The 22,841-nt window shown below is 54.8% G+C and overlaps 1 protein-coding gene across 4 annotated transcripts; it reads left to right on the forward strand.

The window, feature by feature from the left end:
- Positions 1-50: 50 nt before the first annotated feature.
- Positions 51-20,511, forward strand: MVK (mevalonate kinase). 4 transcript variants are annotated; one of them, XM_032603278.1, is made up of 11 exons: positions 51-162; positions 1,082-1,173; positions 2,054-2,201; positions 4,863-5,007; positions 6,819-6,974; positions 10,099-10,202; positions 10,794-10,839; positions 14,771-14,861; positions 15,237-15,353; positions 18,545-18,698; positions 19,730-20,511. In XM_032603278.1, the coding sequence occupies exons 2-11, from the start codon at positions 1,096-1,098 to the stop codon at positions 19,879-19,881; spliced, it is 1,191 nt and encodes a 396-aa protein (XP_032459169.1). In that variant the 5' UTR covers positions 51-162; positions 1,082-1,095; the 3' UTR covers positions 19,882-20,511. The 4 variants fall into 4 exon arrangements, with proteins under 4 accessions (XP_032459169.1, XP_032459170.1, XP_032459172.1 ...); XM_032603279.1 differs by having other exon boundaries at positions 108-1,173; XM_032603281.1 differs by lacking the exon at positions 1,082-1,173 and having other exon boundaries at positions 138-162.
- The last annotated feature ends 2,330 nt before the right edge of the window (positions 20,512-22,841 follow it).

Consider the following 22,841-nt stretch of genomic DNA (forward strand, 5'->3'; position numbering starts at 1 on the left):
CAGCTATTGGCCAACTCTCAAGCCAATTGGTAAAGGGGCTCTCGGTTCGCGTGCTCTGATTGGCTGAGCGAAGGAAGAGGCCTCTTCCCCCCGCCGTCCGCGAGCTTGGGGATGAAGTCCCGGAGCGGCTCGAGCTCGGAAGCAGAGGCCCTGTGGCTACAGGTGAGAGGTTGGGGTCCCGGGACAGGGTGGCGCGAAGTCCGAGGCCGAGACCCAGGACGACCCTGGACCGGGCTCCCGGCTTCTCTGGCTTAGTTTCCCCAACTCTGAGAATCCGTCCTGAAGAGCCGGCAACCTGGAATCTGACAGACCGGATTTGGAGTTTCGGACAAGCAATAGGTCCCCCCACTCCGAGCCTGAGTTTACCCCCGAAGAAACAGGGATCACTGTAGTATATACTTAGCGCATAGTGCGGTTCTGGTCTCACGCTATTGAGGTAAAGCCTTAAATGGATGGTAGTTTTGCATTATTTATAAAAATCTAAAACGCGCACACGTACGCCCAGCAAGTCACTTTCTAGGACTCTGTCTTGTAGAGATCCTGACTTAAATGTGCAAAAAAAAGGTATAATAGCTGTTTTCTGCAGCCTGTTTGTAATTGTGAAACGTTAGAAACAGCCTAAATGTCCAGGAAAAGGTTCCTTCTGGTTCATGATTTCATTTAAATTTCTGTCTTTAATAGTAGTAATAATAAAAGCTGGAACCAAGAACAGAGCCATTAATAAGTAACCATGAGTATTTGAGTGATTATGGTGTGCCAGACCATAAGTGTTTCCCTTGCATTATTTAATTTAACCTTCTCAAAACCCGTTGAGCTAAGTACAGTTATTGTCCCCGTGAAACTTTTGAGGTTCATAGCTATTTGAGTGAGTTAGCTAAGATGATATCACTGGGGAGTGGAAGAGCTGGATTTGAACCCAGATCTATTTGATGTGTCTAGCTGACTGCTACCCTGCACTGCTTTATTTGGGCACATAGCAAATGCTGATGGTAGCTGCCTTTTTTATTATAATGGTGAGCTTGAACTAGGCATTCTCTAAGTTCTGGGGACCTTCCATCCGCTTTCTGGCTTTCCTTTTCAGGACTCCCAGGAGCCATGTTGTCAGAAGTCCTGCTAGTGTCTGCTCCAGGGAAAGTCATCCTTCATGGAGAGCACGCCGTGGTCCATGGCAAGGTACAAGGCCCCCTGAGCCTTTGAGGATTAGGAACTGCTTCTCCCTGATGCTAACCTTAAAAGAAGCTGAAAGGAAGCCTTGAGGCATAGCTTGGGAGTACATCAGAGAGGAGGTCAGTTTCTCCCCAGCTGGGCAAAGAAAAGACAGGTCTTAGACCCTCTGAAGGGCTTCTCTGGCCCACCCAGTAAGAGAGGAAAAAGATGACCTGGAAAGCCCCGTGGGTGGAATGAGGCCACTTAGGAAGTGAGCTTCGGTGGAGAAGAGTTTTAAGGACTAAACTCTGGGGAAAACGAATAGGATTCTGCAAAGGAGCCTGAGACATGCATTGTCTCATTTACCTCTTACAACTACTCTCTGCTGTTAAACTTTTATTATCCTATTTTGCAGACGTGGAAGCTGGGACTTAGGAGGGGATCGGTAACTTGATCAAGGTCCCGTACACCTCGGTAGAGCTAGGAGTGAACCTAAGTCTGCTTGAACCCAAAAGCCATGCTTTTTCCACTCTTACAAGCTGTCGTTTTTCATATTTTTAACTTATATTTATCTTTGAAAGCATGGTGATTATGGGGAAGCCATTCCTTGGTGTTGAGAACGTGTGAACTTTTACGTGGGGAGGGCAAATATAAATAGGTATTAACTCCTAATTGATTGGTAGTGGCTGTGCCTAGGCATGTGGGAGAGGGTGCCAACGTTTGATTAGGAGAGGGTGCCAAGGTTGATTAGCAGTGTCTGCCAAGGGCATATAGGTGAGAGTAGCCTGTGTGCTAGTATTTGCCCTCTCTTCTCGGCTCATTGACAAGGGCCCCTTTTTCGTAAGACAGGAGCCATGCTTGTTGCCAACCACCCTCAGGCTAACTGCTTGTGCCCTTCATTCTATAGGTAGCACTGGCTGTGGCCTTGAACTTGAGAACATTCCTCCGGCTTCAGCCCCACAGCAATGGGAAAGTGGACCTCAACTTACCCAACATTGGCATCCAGCGGGCCTGGGATGTGGCCAAGCTTCAAATGCTGGACACCAGCTTTCTGAGTAAGTGCAGGGAGCAGGAACCAGGTGCGGGAAGAGCCTGGGCCCCGAAAAGAGGGGGAAGGAGGACAGCTGGGCTGTCAGCCCAGGCTGTCCCCAAGGGACCAAAAGCCAGCCACTCTGGGGGTGTTTTCTCTCCTGTCCCCACAAAAATAGCTTCACTTATTTATTAATATTTTTTAAATTTAAAAGCATAAAATGATGCACTGGGTCTATGTGAGCCGTTGGGACAGGTCATCAGGGCCTACTGTTGAGTGAAAAAACACAAGATGCAAAACAACACGTATAGATTAAGTATCAGTGGGTATGTAAATGCAGAGAAGAGGCCTGGGAAGATATATATCCGCTGACAATGGTGATTAGTTATGTCTTGGAGGGTACTTCGGTCGGGGAGTGGACAAAGGGAGCCTCCCTTCTACAATGTTGTTTTAACAAAGAGAATGTTTTGGTGTTTTGTGTGATTGAAGATCGTTAAAAATAAAAGTAACTTATGTTACTGGAAAATACGGTCAATGCTGAGATGTTGCCAGGAAAAAAAATCCCCAATTATCACTGCCTCCCAGTCCACCGCCCCAGGACAACGCTAAGCATTTTGGTGTTCATCCTTCTGGGTAATTTCCTGTAGACCAGTAGTTAGATTGATTGATTGAGATAGGGAGAGAGCTTGTTTTTTACCCAAAATTGGATCAAGCCACATAAACTTTTTTTTTCTTTTCTCTCTTTTTTTCCTTCTTTTTCTTTTTGTTTCCTTCTTTTTCTGTTTTCTTTTTCTTCTTTTTTTTTTTCCATATAAACTTCTTAGAAGCGTGTGGGATTTTTGCCTTCTTCGATATATTGGGGCTCTCTTCCCATACCAATAAATAAAGGCCTCCGTGCTCATTTTTGCTAGTGTTGGGACTGTTTTGTCCACTCCTGAGCAGACACAGTTCGTTCATCAGCGGAGTGACTGTCTGCAGCAAAGCTGCGGTGTGTTCTTTGCTCTCAGTGCCTCCTGTCTGGGCTGACGCCTCATCCTTTGGAACAGTGTCTCCCAGCCAGGGTGGGGCAAGTGAGACTCCTCCAGGGGCCTTTCTTTTTTAAAAAATAATTAATTAATTATATTTGGCTGCGTTGGGTCTTCGTTGCTATGCGCGGGCTTTCTCTAGTTGCGGCGAGCGGGGGCTGCTCCTGATTGCGGCGCGCGGGCTTATTGCGGTGGCTTCTCTTGTTGCAGAGCACGGGCTCTAGGCACTCCGGCTTCAGTAGTTGTGGCTCGCGGGCTCTAGAGCGCAGGCTCAGTAGTTGTGGCGCACGGGCTTACTTGCTCCGCAGCATGTGGGATCCTCCCAGACCAGGGCTCGAACCCGTGTCCCCTGCGTTGGCAGGTGGATTCTTAACCACTGTGCCACCAGGGAAGCCCTAGGAGCCTTTTCCAGACGGTTCCCTGTCCCCCATGAGAATCAGTCCACAGCTAGTCACTCAGCCACTCCCAAACCCTGCAGGGAGATGAAAGAAGAGTTGAAAACCCACAATTTCAAGCAAGCCTCAGTTCTGCCTTGAGATCCCCGGGAGGGGTTTTTGTTGTTGTTGTTTTAACAGTACAGATGGCTTCCTGGCCCTGCCCCTCTCCTATTGAGAATCGGTGGTGGTGGTAGGTGACCCGGCGTGTGTATTTGGGTGATTGCAGGGACAGCCTCAATTCAGAGTCACTACTTTGGAGCAACCTGGCCCTTGCTTTCCGTGCTACCCCAGGCCACTCAGCCTGGCCGGAAACGTTCCATGAGAACTGGCTGCTACTTTTGTATGTCAGTAGCACGGATTGAACAGCCAGGTATAGTGGCACACATCTCAGACCACCTGTCTGAGACTCCCTGTGTGAGCCTGGGAGGGTCACTTACCTCTTTGAGCCCCTGTGAGCAGAGTCATGATGCCTGGGAGGGTTGCTATTGATGATCCCACAGGGTGGGAGGTGGGTGGAGGCTGTGATATGGAGTGTAGTCATTCGCAAGGGCTCGTTAGACTACTTCTCCAAGGAGACAAAGGGGATCTGAACTTTTTGGTGTCAAGTTTTCTACTAGGTTGCCAGGGTCTGCCACATTTTTCTTCCAGTGTTTTTTGTTCCCTCCTAATAGTCCTAAACATAGTGAACATTTGGGCATTTATGTGTCCTGGTTTTATGTGTGTGTCCTGTTCTCACTAATTATGCTTTGGGAGAGGGAAATAATACTGCCTTTGGTTTTGATTTTGTACCGTGGAGTTCAGTCCTAGGCCTTTGATTGTGTGTGCGTGTGTGTGTGTGTGCTTGTGTGTATTTGAAAACTACTAGCAATTAAGCCCTTACTATATGCCAGGAGCAGTGCTAAGGATACTCTGTACCTTATTTAAACAACCCTGGGAGGATGTACTGCTGTTATCTCTGTTTACCAAGGAGGGAAACTGAGGTGCAAATAGATTAAGTCACCTACTCAAGGTCACAGTAACTGGCACAATCAGGGCCCAAACGCAAGTCTGCCTGCCTCCCAAGCCTGCAGTCCCCTGACACCCTCAGCTGTGGTGCTCGGACCCTGAGTCCATGTCCATCCAGATGCTGACTCCCGTGATTGCTCGGCCTTTTGTATTCTGGTGTCTATAAAAGCCCCGAGGCCCTCTCACCCACCCGCTTGCACTTGTTTGCCCATGTGACAGAGCAAGGTGACGTCACAGCACTCACCCCGGAGCAAATGGAGAAGCTGAAGGAGGTGGCGGGCTTCCCCGAGGACTGTGCCGACCACGAGCACCTGGCTGTGCTGTCCTTCCTTTACTTGTACCTGTCCATCTGCCAGAGTCAGAGGTGTGTGCGCGGTCGGGGCAGGGAGTCCGGGTGCAGCCTGCCCCGGAAACTGAGCCAGGGTGGAGGTAGTTTTGGCTGCTGGACGATGCACGGGCTCCTTCCCAGGCTCTGAATAACAGCAGCTGTCCTCGCCGCGTGCCAGGAGCCGTGCTAGACCCTATATGTATGGTCTGCTTTCAGTATTCATGGCAACCCCACGAGAAGGACACTCTCCTCATTTTGCACAGGGAGAAACTGGGACCCAGAGAGATAGAGACATTCAGGGCCACACAGCTACTTAGTGAGTGGTGAGAGCTGGGAAATCAACTTAGTTCCCTTCAGTGTCGGCACCTGCCTTTTTAACCCCACACTGCCTCCTCTGGCCTCTTCGATTCAACCAAAGCCAGATTCCATTCTCAGATCCACGGTGTGTCTTCTTCAAGCCATGCCCAGAGAGGCACCCTTGTTCCACATCCCACAGGCTCCAGGGGAACTCCGTGATTAGCAGAGTGAAGCCTGTGTTACGATAAGATGTGGGTTGTCTCCTCTCTCGGGAAAGCCGGCTCCTAGAGGGGGACATTCCTGCTGAGGTGGTATCACAGGGTGACAGAGGGCACGGGCTGAGTGTCAGACGGCGTTGGTTCACACCCCAGCGCGACCATTTACTAGCTTTTGTGAGGTTCTTACCCTTCCTGAGCCTCAGTTTCCTCATCTGTAAGATGGGGTGGTAATAGCACCTACCTCGTAGGGTTCCTGTGAAGTTAGATGAGTTCATTTACTTAAAGTGTTTGATTCAGAGCCTGGCACGTAGCTTGATAAATGTTAGCTATTATTATTATCACCTTCCTCAGAAAAACTATCAGAGGATTAGAAACATTATAGATGAAATGGGCCTAGCACTGTAACTGGCACACAGTGCGTGTTCATTGTGATTTGTGGGCCAGAACCGGAAGGGAAAGCCTCAAGGCGCAGCCCTTCACTTGTGCAGCAGACGCTGGCTAAGCGGCCACTGGGCCCAGGCGCTGCGCTGCAGACACATTCAATCGCGTCTTGACACTTTTAGTCCAGTGCCGGGGTTTTCACCTTGAGAGGGGCGTGTCCCCTTCTGGGGTGAGGGCGGGGGACACATTCCAGAATCTGATGTGGGTGGGGTGGGCACGTGCAGTTTGAAAAGGCAGATTCAGTCTTATAATGTTATATTTGGAAAACGGGAAGAGTGCTTAATGGAAATGATAGAACCTGACGTCTGACAGTTCTCGCTGCGGGGAAGTAGAGGTAAGATGCAGCGATTGGGAACTCTCTGCTGATCCAGAGCAGGCCTGTGTTACACGCGGTTGGGAAACGCTGTCCAGCAGGAGAGGCATCCCGTGAACACAGTATCAGCGCCCAGGGGGATCATTTGAGGACGGTCTTGCAGGATGGGTAGGAATTCCCCTGAGGGAGAAAGGGGTGCAGAGCTGTCCTGGGCAGAGGGACCAGCCTATGCTGAGGGCAGGGCATTGAAAGAGCCTTGCTTCTGTGGGGAGCAGGAAGGAGTTTACAGGAATGGTCGGTGGATCGCGAGGCACTTTTAGGAAGAACTCCGGTTGGACAACAACATAGTGACTTAAACGATCCTCTCCCTATTTTCAAGTTGTCTGATTCACCATGAGTTCCTGGCATCCAACAGGGGTGCCTTTGGGGTTGGGAGATCTCCCCGAGGTCAGAAAACTGGGCCAGACTATTAGGGTGAGGCCCTGCCCGTGTCCAGTCCTGGGTCTGGGCCGCCGGTTCAGCGCGGGCCCCTCGCGGCCCTCCAGGAGAGCCATGCTCTGCTGCCTGCTGTGTTTCAGGGCCCTGCCCAGCCTGGACGTTGCCGTGTGGTCGGAGCTGCCCACTGGGGCCGGCCTCGGCTCCAGTGCCGCCTACTCCGTGTGTTTGGCGGCTGCCCTCCTGACTGCGTGCAAGGAGATCCCAAACCCACTGAAGGATGGTGAGGCCGCCAGCAGGTAATCAGGCCCTTGCCTCGCTCCTTGTCCTTCCTGGGCTCCGCACCCTGCACCAAGAGGAGAGAGGTGTCCCTTGGCCACGTTACAGCTGAGGACGCTGGGGGACAGGGCAGCCACACAGCTAGTGATGGTAGAGCTAGATCTGGACCCGGCGGTCTGAATCCAGAGCCTGAGCTCTTTGCCCCCAACCCGCCACCCCTCCTTGCCTCCTTTGGGTTCAGGTGCCCGTGATTTGGTAGAAAGAGCCTGAGCCCGGATATAGAGGGCAATGGATCAGAGGAGCCATCGGGCCGCCCCTGCCATCGACTCGCTGAGGGACCTTGGCCAGCCTGCTGCCCCCCCACCTCACCCTGGGAGCCTCACTCAGTGAGGCTGTAAATGTCGATACGGATACCCGGCGGGTGTTGCCAGCTGGTACCAAATGGTTATGAAAAGCAGTGTAACGTGCTGAGAAATAAACAGGAGCATCCGTCAGGTCAGGGCGTCTCCCCTCCCGCGGGTCCTCGACCCACAAGGTCGCAGCGTCTCCTCCGCGGCTTATTGTAAGTCACTGAGGCTTGTCCAGACAGGTGTGCCGGTGGACTGTTTCTGTTACTTGGGGAAACTTGAGAAACCGGCCCTAGCGCAGATAATGCAGTTTGCCCTGGGAGTTGGGGATGAGGCCCCAGGATCCAGCCTGGCAGCTTCTTGGTGACACCTGCCCTGGGCCCTCATGGCTCCGGGGAGCCCTCCCGCTGGGGGGCCTTATGTACCAGCCACGTGGGCCCAGCTGTGCTGTCGGGGGCTCTGCTGGCTAAGCCTGGAGGTCGCTTTGGTCCCCGTGGCCACAGCAGGTGTGTGGGTCTGTTGATGTGATTCCCGGTCCAAATTCCCCAGGGCTGCTCTGAAGGGCGTGTGCTGGAGAGAGGCTGGGGCGGGGCTGGGGGGGGAGGGGCCCGCGGAGGTGGCCGTGGGAAGCATTAGGCAGGTAATGAGCCCGTAATGATTGCACCTGCGGGGGATGCGCGGCAGCTATTCTCCGGAATGGTTTTCAGGAATCTCAGGTTTGCCGGTTAACTGGCTACTCTCTGGGGCTCCATTTCCTCATCTGAAAGTGAGGGGCAGCACCTATGATCCCTTGGGTGGGGGGAGCTTCCAGTTTTGACATGTGCTGATCCTGAGATAAGATGGTGACTCAGGAAGGAGGCTTCAAGACAGCCGCTCATTACTGTGTGCTGATCACTGCTTCTAGCCCAGAGCAGTGAAGGCCGTGTTGCCCTGGGTGTCCCACATAGACACCTGCCCACAGACCGGCCAACTGGCTCTGCCTTTCAAAGGATATGGGTGGTTTTGTGTGCGTGTGTGCATGTACACACCTGTGGGTGAGCCAGTGTCCAATGTGCATGTGGGTGTGGTCTTTCTCATGCTGCTTCCTTCCACCCAGTTCTCCCACCTCCCCTGAAGACCCATCATTCCTTCTCAGAAGCTGTGAAGAGAGCAGACCCACCCGCCCTGCCCCCCAGCGTTTCCCAATCGGAAAGAAGGCTCGAGTTTGCAGAGTGGGCCAGGCCCTGGGCTATGTTCAGCTACCCCTTCCCCACTTGCTGGCTTGCTCGCTCACTTTTCGGTCCTGGAAAGGGCCAGTTCTTGTCCAGTTCCAGGAGTAACACAGGCTGCACAGCCTCGGGCTGGACTGCTCTCCCGCTATGTCTTGCCTCACTGACCCACCTTGTCCCTCAGCCCCTCCATTCAGAACAGGGTGTACCCCGTGCAGCCAGCATCGCACTTCCCAGAGGCTGTAGTTAAGTTCTGGTGGCTTCCTGACATCTGCTCTGTATTAGACTCCAAGCTGCAAGCAGTTAAGGACCACGTCTGTGTGGGCTTAGTCACAGGTACATAGTAGATGCTCAATAAATATTGGACAAGTGAGTGAGTCTCGTCGGCACCAAAAAGGTCAGTAGTTAACGAGCTCAGGCAGTGAGTGGTACTGTGGTCTGAATCTCGGTGTCCTCTGCTGTAAGAAAGGGGATGGTAATTGTGCCTTCCCTTTTGAGTTATTGTGATTGTGAGGATTACAGATCCTACAGGATCCTACAGATCCTACAGAAAGCCTTTAGCGCAGTGCTTGGCCCTGGGTAATCAGTAGCTTTGAGCAGTGTTAACTCACTATGAATCATAGCCTCACAACCACCATGTGAGTCTCAGGTCCCTAAAATCCTCATCTGACAGATGAGGAAAGAGACTCAGAGGGGGTGATTGACTTGCCCAAGGCTCCACAGCAAAGGAGTGGGTGGACCAGGCTTGGAGTGACTCCAGGTGCCGTGATCCCAGGTGGCCTCTTTTTCCAGAGCACATACTCTCCCCTGGGCGTTTTACAAAGCACCTGTGTTTTTTCCATCCCACAAAATCCTCTGTGAGGTGGACATCTTTATCCTTATTCCCCAGATGAGAACACTGAGGGTTGGAGGTGACGCAGCTGCTCAGGGACGCCCAGTGAGTCAGCGGCGGGATGGGGTTCACCCCAGCTCCCTGCTTGATTCCCAGCTCAGCTGCACAAGCCCCAGTGGCTTCTGCCATTTCACGGGACAGGGGCTCGACAGAAAGGAAACAAGAGCTGAGAGAGAAGGTGGGGCAGTGGGGCTGAGCACTTGCCCTCGTTTGATACTCACATGTTTTGGGTCTGTTCACTTAAACCGTCATTGAGTCCGCATCCCTTCTGGGGAGGCACTGTGGCCACGGGCTGGGGAGGGATCCAGAGATGACCCACATTCCACACCCCTGCGCTGAGCCTGTGAGGAGGGAGGAGTTACCATCCTACAGAGAAGAGTGAGGCTCAGAGGGGGCAGGCAAGGGGCCCAGGGTCACTCAGCTCGTAAGAGGCAAAAAGCAGGATCCCGTGAACTCAAAGCCTTGGCTCTTTTCGCTGTACCAGGCGAAAAGGCATGCTTTAGGGCGTGCTCTTTAGCCGGAGAGGTTCAGAATTGTTTATTTTTCTCTTCTTTCTGAGTTCGGGGCCCAAGCCCCTTTGCCTTTTTGGTCTCCAGCAAGCCCAGCCTGTGACCCCTGCCCTCTGCTTCCCTCGGTGACCCCCAGCCCCCTCTTCACCACCATGGACAGTAAAGACAAATCTCTGTGTCTCCTCCAGGTGGACTGAGGAGAGCTTGGAACTAATTAACAAGTGGGCCTTCCAGGGGGAGAGGGTGATTCATGGGAACCCCTCCGGAGTGGACAACGCTGTCAGTACCTGGGGTAGGTGCTGCCTCGGGCCTGTGTTCTTTATTTTTAGTCTTTTAGAAATTCTTATGACAAGCGTAGCTGCCCAGGCTCTGTGGGTTTGGGATGAGCAGCATCAGTGGATTCTGACGAAGATGGCATTTTCCTGGTGGGAGGGGAACGGGGGACGTCTCAGGGCCTCACATGTCCTGGATCCAAATCTTGGGAGGTGGGCCGGGGCCTGGGCAGCTACGGTTTCAGTGGGACCCCCAGCCCCAGGGGTCCAGATGGTGAAGCTGTGGAACCATTGCTGTGGGGTCTGCAGACCACACCAGCTGGGCTCCCCTCCGGTGAGAACGCCTGCTGTAGTCCCACCTCCACCCCATCACCGTGCAGCCCATCGGAGGGAAGCTGGATGCCTGGATGTAAGGGAGGGACCCCAAGTCCTGGGTGCAGAGCGCCTTCGCGCCCTCCTGGGCCTTTGCTGCCTGAAGCTGAGATGCCTAGTTATGGGGTTGAGTCTGGTTACGGTGACACTCTACCCCTACCCCAAACCCAGCCCCTTTCCCGAGAGGCACAGGTACGGAGCTTTTCCTACGACTCTGACCCACTCTTTCTTCTCTTTAGGAGGAGCGCTCCGATACCAGCAAGGGAAGATTTCATCCTTAAAGAGGTAATTCTGGGGGAGCCGCAGCTTCCGCGTCTGGCAGGGAAGGGGGGAGCCCCATTTCTTTGGGAAGGAGTGAGGGGCATGTGCCCCTGGGCATCCCCTCCCCTGTGTGGTCCCACAGGGCGTGGGCCGCGAGGAGGCCTGCTCTTTCCTCTCCACTTTAGCTCTTTTTTTTTTTGGCTGCGCCGCGTGGCTTGTGGGATCTTAGTTCCCTGACCAGGGAGGATTGAACCATGGCCCTCAGCAGCGAGAGTGCAGAGTCCTAACCACCGGACCGCCAGAGAATTCCCCACTTTAGCTCTTAAATTGCCGAGAGATCAGAGGGGGCGGTCATGCAAGGCTGCGCCATTCCACTTCCAGGAAGTGGCTGTTTCCCCAGACCTTCATTCAGTTACCTGTTCATCCGTCCATTTGTTCAGTAAACAAGAACTGATACCTTCCTGTGTTCCAGATGACACTGCATTAGGGCTTAGGGGTATAAAGATGAATCTCGGACATAGTCCTGGGCGGTTAGGGACAGACATACACACACAAGCCACCAGAAGACAACGTGGGAGTTGCTATAGTGATGGCACCGTGGCCGAGCACGACTCGAGCCCGCAGCAGGCTCGTGGGAGTCCGAGTGGAAGGGACGTTTAGCAACTTTCAGCTTGTTTTATATTTCCTTCCGCCTTCCCGCCGGAAGCCTTGGAATTACAGACATGCGTGTTAAATTCCAACACCCTCTGTTCTGTTTGCACTCTGTGTGGAAACGTCAGCGGCAGGAGTGAAGCTCATGGCCAGCAGGAGCAGGTGCCTCCTGGCTCTTCCCTGAGCCCTCCATCAAGTTGTGGGGGGGCAGTGGTTGTCCCAGGGTGCTCTGCCGCCTCGGGGCACCTTTCCACACTCTGAGGGTCCCAGGGCTCCCTGTCACCTTCTGCAGCCAGGGTGGTCTTCTTGGCAGCTGAACAGCAGGTCCCGGCCCTCTGCCTCTGCCAGCTGGGCCACTGCATTCGAGGCTCAGTGACCTGGCAGGCCATGGTGCGGACTCCTTCTGCCTGCACCTCTGGCATCTCCCCACCCCTGCTCTGTCAGCTTCTGGGAGCCAAGCCTGCCTTTCTGAGGCCCCACATCAGCGTTTCTTTAGCCTCAGCGCTGCGGACATTTGGGGCTGGAGAATTCCTTGCAGTGGGGGCGGTCCTGTGCAGCGTGGGATGTTTAGTAGCATCCCTGGGCTCTGCCCACCGGATACCCGTAGCACCTCCCCTGTCTCCCAGTGTGACAACCAAAGAGAGCTCCAGACATTGCCACCTGTCCCCTGGAGGGCAAGTGCCCCTGGGTGACAGCCACTGCTCCACACAAGGGAGGGAGCGGAACCATTTAGGAGCTTGAAACAGCTTCCTCCGGCTGCTTGTGGAAGCGATGGCAGGGGGGTCTTGTGCCCAGGTGGCGGCTGGCCCTGCCAGGTAGACCGAATCCACGTGCAGTGAGAGCAGGAGCGAAGGCGGGACGCAGAGGTCTGTGAGCCCGTGCCTGCCCTCAGCCCACGGGCTTTTGGAGGAGGTAGTCGTGGCTGTGATCCTCGGCACACAGGTGTCCTCGGGGTTCTGAAGCCGCTGGGGATGACAGTCATAGGCAGGCTGCAGACCTGGGGAGTCCTTCTCAGGGCAGGGGCAGGTCATTCACTCTGTTCCCTGTGAGCCTGTTGTATCCTAAGCCCTGAACTGGGCCCTGGGGACAGAAGATCAATGCAGATGTGGCCAGGCACATGCATGGCCTCTGGGGGGAATTAAGAGCTGAGCGCTGGAGGGTTTCCTAGGCATGCGGAGGCGTGGGGAGAGGCCCCAAGGTGTGCACAGTGACTGGTGGTGGTGGCGAGGTGGTGGCAGATTCTCTGGGGTCCACAGGCTCAAGTTTGAGCCCAGCTCTGCCATTTGCCTGCTGGGGGCCCTTAGGTGAGTCACTTCTCCTGAGGCCTCTGTCTTCTCATTTACGTAATAGGGATCCTGGGCATGGACTCAGAAATGGCATTTATCAAGTGCTTATTCACTCCTTCCTGACCAAGTTCATTCATCCGGTCTACAAATATCTCTGAAAAACTACTGGGTGCTGAGGCCTCAGCAGGGAGCCCAAAATCCCGCCTTCATGGAACTCCCACTTTGTGGGAGGACAACCCACAGACAGATGTCCCTGTAAGGGCGCGGCAGGCCATCCCCACGGCCTTAGGACACATTAAGCAGAGTGAAGGCCGGAACGTGAATGGGGGAGTTGGACAGGCTGATCAAGGGAAGCTTCTAACCAGACGGCATTTGAGCAGAGCTGCCGAGGCTGGGGCAGGTCCCTGGAGGAGGAGACGCACGTGCAAAGGCCCTGAGGCAGGAGTGTTCCTGGCGTGCTTAGCAGCAGCCAGGAGGCCAGTGTGGCTGAGTGGAGTGAGCTCCAAGGGAGGGCAGAGATGAGATGAGGCTGAGGACATAGCCAGGCCCAGATCACTTACAGGGCATAGCCCCAGGTGGTGGTCACTGGATGTCATAGGACCCTGAGTTTTGTGGGGCCCGCAGGGCTAGTAGCAGGCCCGTTTGCAGAGGACTTTTTCTGAGAAAGATGAAGATGTGACACCCAAAGTTCTCCCATCCCGATGGATGGCGACAGAGCGGCTGACCTTTGCTGCTGGTTACAGGGCGCTGCGGCAAGCAGATGGCAGATTCTCTGAGAAGCCAGGAGGCCAGACTCCACATTAATCCCGCCAATGGCTTAAAGGGGAGCCCTTGCACCCCAGACCACGCCTGGTGCTTCTCAATAATAAAATAATAATAAAAGCATTGTTTGCGGAGAGGATCAAGATGTGACCTACCAGAATGCTGCCCTTTTGAGGAATGGCTTGTCTTTAAAGGGAAGAGAAAAGCCAAATAGAATGTTCATCGTTTGTAAAGTTAAAAAAAAGCCAGTCTCCAAGGCTGAGAATCGATATTAATTTCATGGGCTTATGGGCGGTGAGATCAAGCAGGTTTCTGACAGCCTTTTCCAGCCCTGTTGGATTTTACAATCTTGATCTGTGAAAAGAAAAGCGAATAAACGTATCAGGGGCCTGTCTCCAGCTATCTCTGGCTAGAGCTCATCCAAATTCTCCACGCTCTGTCCCTGGCCTTGGAGCAGTGCTCTGAAAGGCAGGTTGGGATGACAAGAAACAGTGGCTTAAGTCCCCAAAGACAGCCAACCACAAGGACAATTGGGGTTGTGGCTTTAGGAGGGATTAGAAAGCCCAGAGGGCAGATGAGGACGATGGGGTCGTGCTGGAGAGCCGGCTGACCGTGGCCCCACCAGGCCCTCCGTTCTCCCATCTGGGGTGACTGACTTCCTCTAACCACACCTAGTATCATACCAGGGCCACTGGTCTGGGCACCGTCGAGGCAGGGCAAGAACTGGCTCAGAGCGCTGGGACCCTGACTCTCCCATAAGGCTGCCCTCCCCTTGCGTTCCTGTGCCCACTGGAGCATCCTTCTTCCCCATGCCCCCTCCATGACCCATCCCTGGTCCTGTGGCTTTTTCTTTTTGAATCTCCAGCACCCTCCTCTCCAGTTCCCTGGGGTGGCCCACAGGACAGAACCTCAGCCCCTTCTTGTACCCTTTGTACTTCTAACTCCATGCATGCCAGGCCCTCCATGTGCACGTTTGCTCGAGGTTGAATGAATGAATGAGTGAGTCACAAGCCAAAGGAAAATGTCCGTCCGCTCAGGGGCCAAAGCAGGGAGGCAGCTGTAGGAGGTGGTGGGCACCCCGGGGTGGGCGTCAGGAACCCATGCTCCCTGGACCTGTCTCCAGCCTGCCATTGACGTCACCTCCCCGGGCCTCTGCTTCCTGCACTGGGTCAGGGTGGGGCGGAGTACAGGCGGGCCCCCAGCCCTGACCCAGCTGCCCTGTCCTGGGCTCACTGTGGACCCTCTTCACCCCACAGGCCACCAGCTCTGAAGATCCTGCTGACCAACACCAAAGTCCCTCGCAGCACCAAGGCCCTGGTGGCCGGCGTCAGGAGCAGGCTGCTGAAGGTGCCGCTGGCTCCACTCCTGGGCGGGTTCCCGGCAGGGCCACGGCACTCACGTTTGGGTGTCCAAGCCCTCCCTCTGCCTCGTGGGTTAGTGGAGGGGGGTGGGGTGGAGGGGACCTGGGAAGGTACCATCTGTCCATACCCCTGCCGGGAGGCAGAACAGGAATTGTTAGACGTGCTGGCTTTGCAGTGAAAACCCCCGCTTGGGTCAAGCATGGCTGGACAAGGTGGGGACCAGGCCAGAAGGAGAGGGGGTCTCCATAGAGGGTGGGTGTGGGCCCTGGGGACACCTCCTCCCCCTGCCCTGGTGCTGGAGCAGCTGTCCAGTGTCTGCCAGCCCCCAGGCCTCATGGGCCCTCGATCCCTTTCCCTGCAGTTCCCAGAGATCGTGGCCCCCCTCCTGACCTCCATAGACGCCATTTCCCTGGAGTGCGAGCGGTTGCTGGGGGAGATGGCAGCGGCCCCAGCCCCAGAGCACTACCTCGTGCTGGAGGTAAGAGCCCGCCTGCAGGATCAGGGTCCCTCACCCATGGCGCTGTCCCAGGCAGGGGCTCCCCATCTGCGCTCAGAATCTCTGGGAGCTAAAACACAGAGGCCGGGGCCTGGGCACCCATGTGTGCACCCGTGAGCAAGCGTGCCTTCTTTTGAAGCCTCTTCCCAGGTGATTCGGAATAATCAAGTGAACACACAGCACTGAGGGCGGTGCCTGGCATGTGCTAAGTACGACGGGCCAGGTTTGGGATCATGCATGTAAGGACACAGTCCTCCATAGGTCCAGGAGCAATTTCTCCCCTGGCCGCTTCTTTCCCGTCATGTTTGCTAAGTGCATCTATTCATGCAGTAACTGTTTCTCACCTGCATGCCGTGCATCAGACATGGTCTAAAATTGTTCTCTCACTGTCAATACTCCAGCCACCACCCTGTGTCTAATTCTAGTGTAGAGGTTGAGACCTCACGCTTTGGATTTCCTCAGGCCCAGGTCTGAATCGTGGCCTCACTGGAGTGTCTTAAGAGTGCAGTGAGGCCCTGTGGGTAACACACGAGCACAATGCCCGATGAGCCACCAGCTCAGCCAGAGGGCCCAGGCTCATTCCCAGACCCGGTCCATCTGGCCCAGTGAATGGACTGCATTAAAAAGCCATCTGGCTTCCCTGCAAGAATCAGAAGATCCGGCAGCCCCAGCTGACATAGCTGTGTGGCAGCGGTCAGCTGGAGGTGCCCAGGGGACCCCCTTGAGAGTGGCCCTGGGGTCTCCATTTCTCCATAGTCCCCACCACTCCCTAAGTATTACCCACAGCCACTATACTCTTTGCCTGGTGCCTCCCTGTCCCACTGTAGGTATTTGAGTCTGCAGCCCCTGTAATGAGTGGGAACTGCTACTCTCCCAGGTCTCTTCACAAATGATTCCTCACTTAGTCCTACAACAATCTACCTGTGAAGTGGATAAGTTGCCACCCTTTTACAGGTATAAAAACCAAGACCTAAAGAGAATGACTTTCTCTGAGGTTTTCCAACTAGTGAGTGGCCCTGAGCTAGGGAGTCACTGACTTACTTGTTTATTCCTTTAGTCAACAATGTTTTTTTTTTGGCCTCGTTGCACAGCTTGCAGGATCTTAGTTCCCTGACCAGGGATTGAACCTGGGCCACGACAGTGAAAGCGTCGAGTCCTAACTGCTGGACCGCCAGGGAATTCCCAACAAATTTTTAATGAGTATCTACTACAGGCCCAGTGTAGGGACTCCATCTAATTCATTTCTGGGCTTTTGCCCTCGTTCCCCCAGCCTTTGCCTGCTCATTCTCAATTCCTTTCACGTAGAAAGGAAGGGAACACAGTCCTCCCGAGTAGGAAATTAATAATGATGGAGTGCTGCCTAAAATACACCCTGTTGAGCCCCTGGAGAATGCCTCAGAACAGCACGTCGATTATACATCGTATATATTTTTGGCTTCGGCAGCCGCTGAAATGTGCAGCTCGCCTCCCGGACAGCTCTGCGCTCAAGCCAGCGAGCTGTTCTCCTGTGTCACAGCCTGTCATCTGATCCTTGACAGATTTTGGATCAGAATGTGACAGGTGTCTGGAACCTGCCTTGGCAACGTGACACCTGGTGCTCAGGCGCAGAGAGAGGCCCCCAGAAGTTTTCCCTCCCATCCAGCCCTCGGGGCCGGTGAAAGGCACCCGAGGCTGCCACCGGGCCATCACGCCTGTCTGCTCGTTTGTCAAAAGTACTGGGGTGTGTGAGGCAGGCTGCGGGGGGGAGGCAGACCCGACCCTGCCCGACGGCTCCAGGCAGGAGAACCAGGTGGGCCTCGGCAGACGGCCCTGTGATTGGCAACCCTTATGGCACACAGGCGCTCCCAAGACCCCGGGGCAGAGCTGCATGCTGTCAAGCCGCACACGGCAAGAAGTGGGTGGCAGGAGGGATGCCAAGGGTGCTCTCAGAGGCGGGGTAGATGCACGCTTCGCATCAGGCAGACCCGGCTTCCCGTGCCAGCTCAGTACCTTACTAGCTCAGTGACCTTAGGCAAATCACTTTCTCCTCTGAGCCTCAGTTTTCCCCTTTGAAAACTGGGGATGATAGTAATGCAACCATAAAAGTACTAACAGCAGCTGACGTTTGCCAAGCACTTACCCCATTCCACACATCATGTGAAAGATACCTCATTCCATCCTCACAGCAGTGAGGCAGATACTCTTACAATCCCTGCTTTACAAGGGGGATAACTGAGGCTCAGAGTGAAAGACCTCTTCCCAAGACACACGACCAAGAAGTGGCAGAGCTGGGACCCAAACCCAGGCCCCTCTGCCTCCAGATCCCACATTTGTAACTTCCCTGCAGACCGGAGCTCATCCTCAGAGCCTCAGCATCTAGCAGGGTGCCAGCAGCATGTTGAAGGGATTTGCCAGACACCGATGGAGTAAATGAAATGTAAATAAGGAACGCCTGGGCAGTGAGGGTTGTTAGCTTTGTTATTTCATCAACCTGCATCTTGTTTGATCTGCAGGAGGGCAGGAATTTTATTATGCATAATCAAAGAAACCTGAACAAACATTTAGCAATTTCCCCCACTTGTGACCTTGTTAGAACTACAAACCTGTTCTTATTCTGAAAATCGGTAGCTGAGGGAGCTGTAGGATGGCATATTACTTGAGACTTCTTTTCCTGCAAATGACAGAAATCCATCTCAACTAGACTTTAGCAGAAAAGGAATTTATTGGCTTATAACTGACACGACCAGAGGGGACAGCTTCAGGCATAGCTGGATCCAGGGGCCAAAGATCTAGTGTGAAATCTCCATCTTCTCTGTAATCTCTGACCATGTGCAGGGAAGATAACTCTGGCGGCCTACCTCTGAAGTCAACCAGTTTTGGCAGCTTCCAAGGAAAGAGGCAGAGTAAACCCTGGGAGGGATCTCATTGGCCCAGCTGGGGTCACAAGCCTGATCAGTCCCCATGGCCGGAGCCTTCTGTGGCCAGGCCTGGGACATGTGCTCACCACCAGCTCCATCCCAGCCCCGTGGGACATCCTGCAGGAAGGAGAGGTTCTTTTATCAGTGGAGAGGGACAGTGTGCTGGGTAGTCAGAGCCATTTGCGTTCCCAAACCAGCAGCTGTCACGTGGACAGGGCGGGCACAGGACCTCGACCTCAGGCAGGCCAAGCAGGAACAGAGACCTCTCTCCCTCAGGAGCTCATCGACATGAACCAGCACCATCTGAATGCCCTTGGTGTGGGCCATGCCTCGCTGGACCGGCTGTGCCAGGTGACCATGGCCCACGGACTGCACAGCAAGCTCACTGGCGCGGGCGGCGGGGGCTGTGGCATCACGCTTCTCAGGCCAGGTACCCAGGGGATGGGCAGGGTTCCACCTGGGCAGTTCCCTTGGGAGAAAGAAGAGGCCTCTGAACAGTCTCAGCTCTGCTATATGGCCTTGGTCAAGTGAATTAACCTCTCTGGGCCTTTGTTGCCACATTGGTAAAATAAGGATGCTAACAATCTAGTTTATGTAAGATTGTTGCCTAGATTCAAGGAGGAAAAATGCATTTAGAGAGGCTGGTGCTGGGCTTGTTCGCACCACCTCCTTACCTGCCAAGCCTCCCACAAGCTTGAGAAGTAACCAGAACATTGTCACCACCAACCCTACCAGCCTTGCATCCCCTGCTGTCACCTCTTGATGGGGCCACGATGCGGACTGACCTTGCTACAAAAGAAAGGGGTCTCTTTCCTCTTAGTCTCTGGGGAAAGAGCAGGGCCGAGGATGAGGAACGGGCCTATAGCAGCCCCTGTGCTGGGGTGGGAGTCACTGCTCCTTTTGGTTTCCTTTCTCTCTGTCTCCCCTTCTTGGCCTCCTCCTCCTTCCTTTTCTTGTCCTGCTTTTCCCCTTTGCTCTGCTATAAGCCCTCAGTGGCCCACAGAGGCCCCCTCCGCCTCAGTGGGACTCCCAGGCCTCAGGGAGTCACCGTGTCCTAACTTCAGGATACCTTGACTGTGGGGACCTAGTTCAGGCGGCGATGACGATGGCGAGAGAACATTCTTGAGCGTGTGTGGTGTACCAGGCGCTGTGCCAGGCTCTCCACCTGCAGTAGCCCATGCCAGCCTCACCGTGACCCTTGAGGGGTAGGTCTCATTATTATCCCCTTTCCCAGATGAGGAAACTGAGGCTCAGAGAGGGGATGTCATTTGTCTGAGGCCCCACGGCTGAGCCAAGGCCAGGTCCGTGTGACTTGGGATCCACAACCCTCCCGGGGAGGGTGCCAGGCTCGGCATACCAACAGGAAGACCGGCCCCTGGGCCTGTGCCGTGAGCGGAGACAAACATTCTCCAAGGGAGTGGACGGTTGTCAGGGGTGACCTGCTGCCCTTCCTCCCCACAGATCTGGAGCAGCCGGAGGTGGAGGCCATGAAGCAGGCGCTGACCAGCTGTGGGTTTGACTGCTGGGAAACCAGCATCGGTGCCCCTGGTGTCTCCGTCCACACGGCCGCCTCCCTGGACCCCCCTGTCTGGCAAGCCCTGGATGGCCTCTGAGATGAAACCACCCCGCCACGAAGCCCCTTCCCGATTATCCTGGGCACTGGAGTTGTCCTCTGTGCCGGCCGGTGGGCACCCAGCTCCTGACACTGACCGGGAGGCCCCCAGCCCCTCTGTGCCGTGAAGGCTGCAGAAATGACCTTAGGTGTCATCTAGTTCAGTGTCCCCTCCCACTGGCCATGCCCCCCAGTCCCCGGGGTGAGTCAGGCGGCCCAGAAGCCATTCTGTGTTCTACAACGTTCTCTGGAGCCGGCGGACAGTGGGGCCATGTGGAGTCCTCTGAGACTCAAGGGCCTCTTTCCTGTCCTCCCTGAAGCGCCCACAGACCCACAAATTCCCTGGCAGAGCTGCTTGGATCCGAGATACAGGGGTCTGGTTCCCAGAGCAGTGGGCCTTCTCCCTCCTTCCACCTCTGCTCACCTCCCCCAGGAAGCCTTCCCAGGCTGTTCTCTCCAGCTAGATTGTGGGTTCCCTCAGGCGGTGTCCGGGTCGTGGTCTTTGCCTTCTACCCTGCAGCCCGAGGGTTGGCCAAAGGCAGGGTTGATGTGCAGTTTCTTCCAGTCTGGACCCAAGGGGTTTGCAGAAAAGATGGCAAAGGGGGAATAAAAAGATCTTGAGTAAACAGTGCTTCACTCGTGTCGGGAAAGAAGAGGGAGGGCCTCTTAGTCTCCAGCTGCCCACACCTTCCTCTCCTGTCCTGTCCCTTCTCCAGCCACTTTCTCAGTGGAAAGAAAGGCTTTGGGTCACTTGGTTGTGTGTCTCGGGGGATGGGGCGGGGTTTGCCCAGATGGCCCTGGCCAGACAGGGACGGATGCCCGGACATCAAGCTCTCATCCCCTCAGCAGAGCTCCAGCCCACTTTTCCAAAAAGGGGAATTTTAAGCTTCCTTCCTTCTCAAATCGTGAGTACCCACTAATCCGCAGACTTTTTTAAGAAATGGAAACAAACCTGCTGTAGGTCATGGAATATTCCTTTCTTTCTAAAATTGACTGGGGGTGGGAAAGAGACGAGCACTGGTAGCCAGTGCCTGGCACCTGCTGGCCCTATTTGAATTTTATATTGCAAGTCAAGGCTCTATGAAATGGCAGAATCCATACAAAAGCTCTGGTAGCTAGCACGTTGCCACCGGAAGCTCTGGAAGCCCTGGGTCTGCAAGAGGCCGGACGAGAAGTTTGGGGGGGCTGGGGCAGGGAGTGCAGGATTTGGTTAAAATGGCTCTGTGCTTCTGCCCTTGACCACTAGGGGGCAGCTGGCTTCTTTCCCAGCATCTTCACGGGGAGGGTGAGTAGGAGCCAGCCTTAGAGCACAGTCTCTCTGCCCCCCACACCAGGGTTCTCTCTCCAGGTTCCGCCTGGGGTCACTGCCAGGAATCTGAGGGCGATAGGAAGAACATCTGCCCCAGCTTAACATGTGAAAATGACCCTAGCATCACTGATGGGGGGTTGCCTGCCTCTGCCCTTCAAAACAAATAATGCATAAAATGATAATACTGAGGGCTTACCATGTGTGGGGCACCGTTCTAGGCACTGTCCCTCAGTCATCGCTTTTCATCTACCCCAATCTTGGAGAATAATTGCCAGTCTCAGTCCCATTTTACAGATCGGGAAACTGAAGCTCAGAGAGGTTGAGTAACTCATCCAAGGCCACATGGCGAATCAGCATCCAAGGCAGGATTCCAACTCAGATGGTCTGACTCCAGCCCCTGCCCTCAGCCCCTATGTGCTTCTGCCTGGACACAGGTTTGTTGTGATTCTTGCTGTTTTCCACGCTGGGGCTCCTGATTTCCTCCGGACTCTGATGTACGTGGTCAGAGTGGGGCTTGGGCCTGGGTGTTTTTTGAAAGTTCCCCATATGGTTTGAATGAGCACTCAGGGTTGCAAGATGCTTTCTCAGGGATGAGGCTGGTTGGCAGCATTTCTGCACTGCAGGAGGCAGGCCTGAGAGGAGGGTGTCCAGAGGCTGAGGCCCCAGAACCTACCTGCTCCTTGAGACGCTCCCTCTTCCTCGCTCCCTGGGGACCAGGTGTCACTCCTGGAGCAGAAGCCAACCCGTTACTCTTGCTCCACTGAAGCAGCCACCTGGCGTGCCTTGGCCTGCAGGCTCTCACCTCAGCCACTGTCACCGGCCACCATATGGGCCTAGTGGGCCCCACTCCTGGCCACCTGTCTTGATACAACATTTGTACACGATTTGCATCTGTAGCCTCGCCCTTCTCGTTGCCTAGCGTGGTGGTTCTCACTCCCAGCTGCGCCTGGAAACCACCCCTGAATGCCTCACCCCACCCCCAGCTGTTCCGATTCAACAGATCACGGCGGGACTCAATCATGGGTAGTTTGTCCAAGCTCCTAGGTGACTCGAATGTGTGGCCAGGCTGAGGACACTGAACTAGATGACACCTAAGGTCATTTCTGCAGCCTTCACGGCACTGAGAGCTCGCCTGGGCCCCCAACCGGCTCTGCCAGCCACTAGCCACGTGACCTCGGGCAAGCCAGTCCACTCTCGGGGCCGTGGGCTCCTCATCGGGAAGATAGAAGTAATAGTAATGCCCACCTTACAGAGTTTCATGAAGACTGAATGAGAAAATGCACGTAACACCCTTGGCACGGTGCCTGGCACAGTGTAAGCACTCAGTAAACGCTCATTTTAACGGTCCTGAGCTGAGAGACGGTGTCTCTCAGAGCCCAGAAATGGTGCACAGAGCTGGTTAGACGCACACAGCCCCGTCTGTTCAAAGCCCCTAGGTGGAGAGCCCCGGGGTCGCAGTTTGAGAAACACAGCGAATGCCAACTGGCTTTCCAGCCTCCTGGCTTCCTCCCCAAAGAGGCGGTGACGTAGCCCCAAGCCCTCTCCGGCTGCCGGAGGACGGCAGTTTCTCAAGTCAGCATTTGGAGTGGCTCCCAGCCTCTGCAGCCAGTTTAACACTCACCCCCCGCCCCCCACCAGCCAGAAGTCGCAGG

The sequence above is a fragment of the Phocoena sinus genome, chromosome 14 (assembly GCF_008692025.1).
Source record: "Phocoena sinus isolate mPhoSin1 chromosome 14, mPhoSin1.pri, whole genome shotgun sequence".
Taxonomy (NCBI): domain Eukaryota; kingdom Metazoa; phylum Chordata; class Mammalia; order Artiodactyla; family Phocoenidae; genus Phocoena; species Phocoena sinus.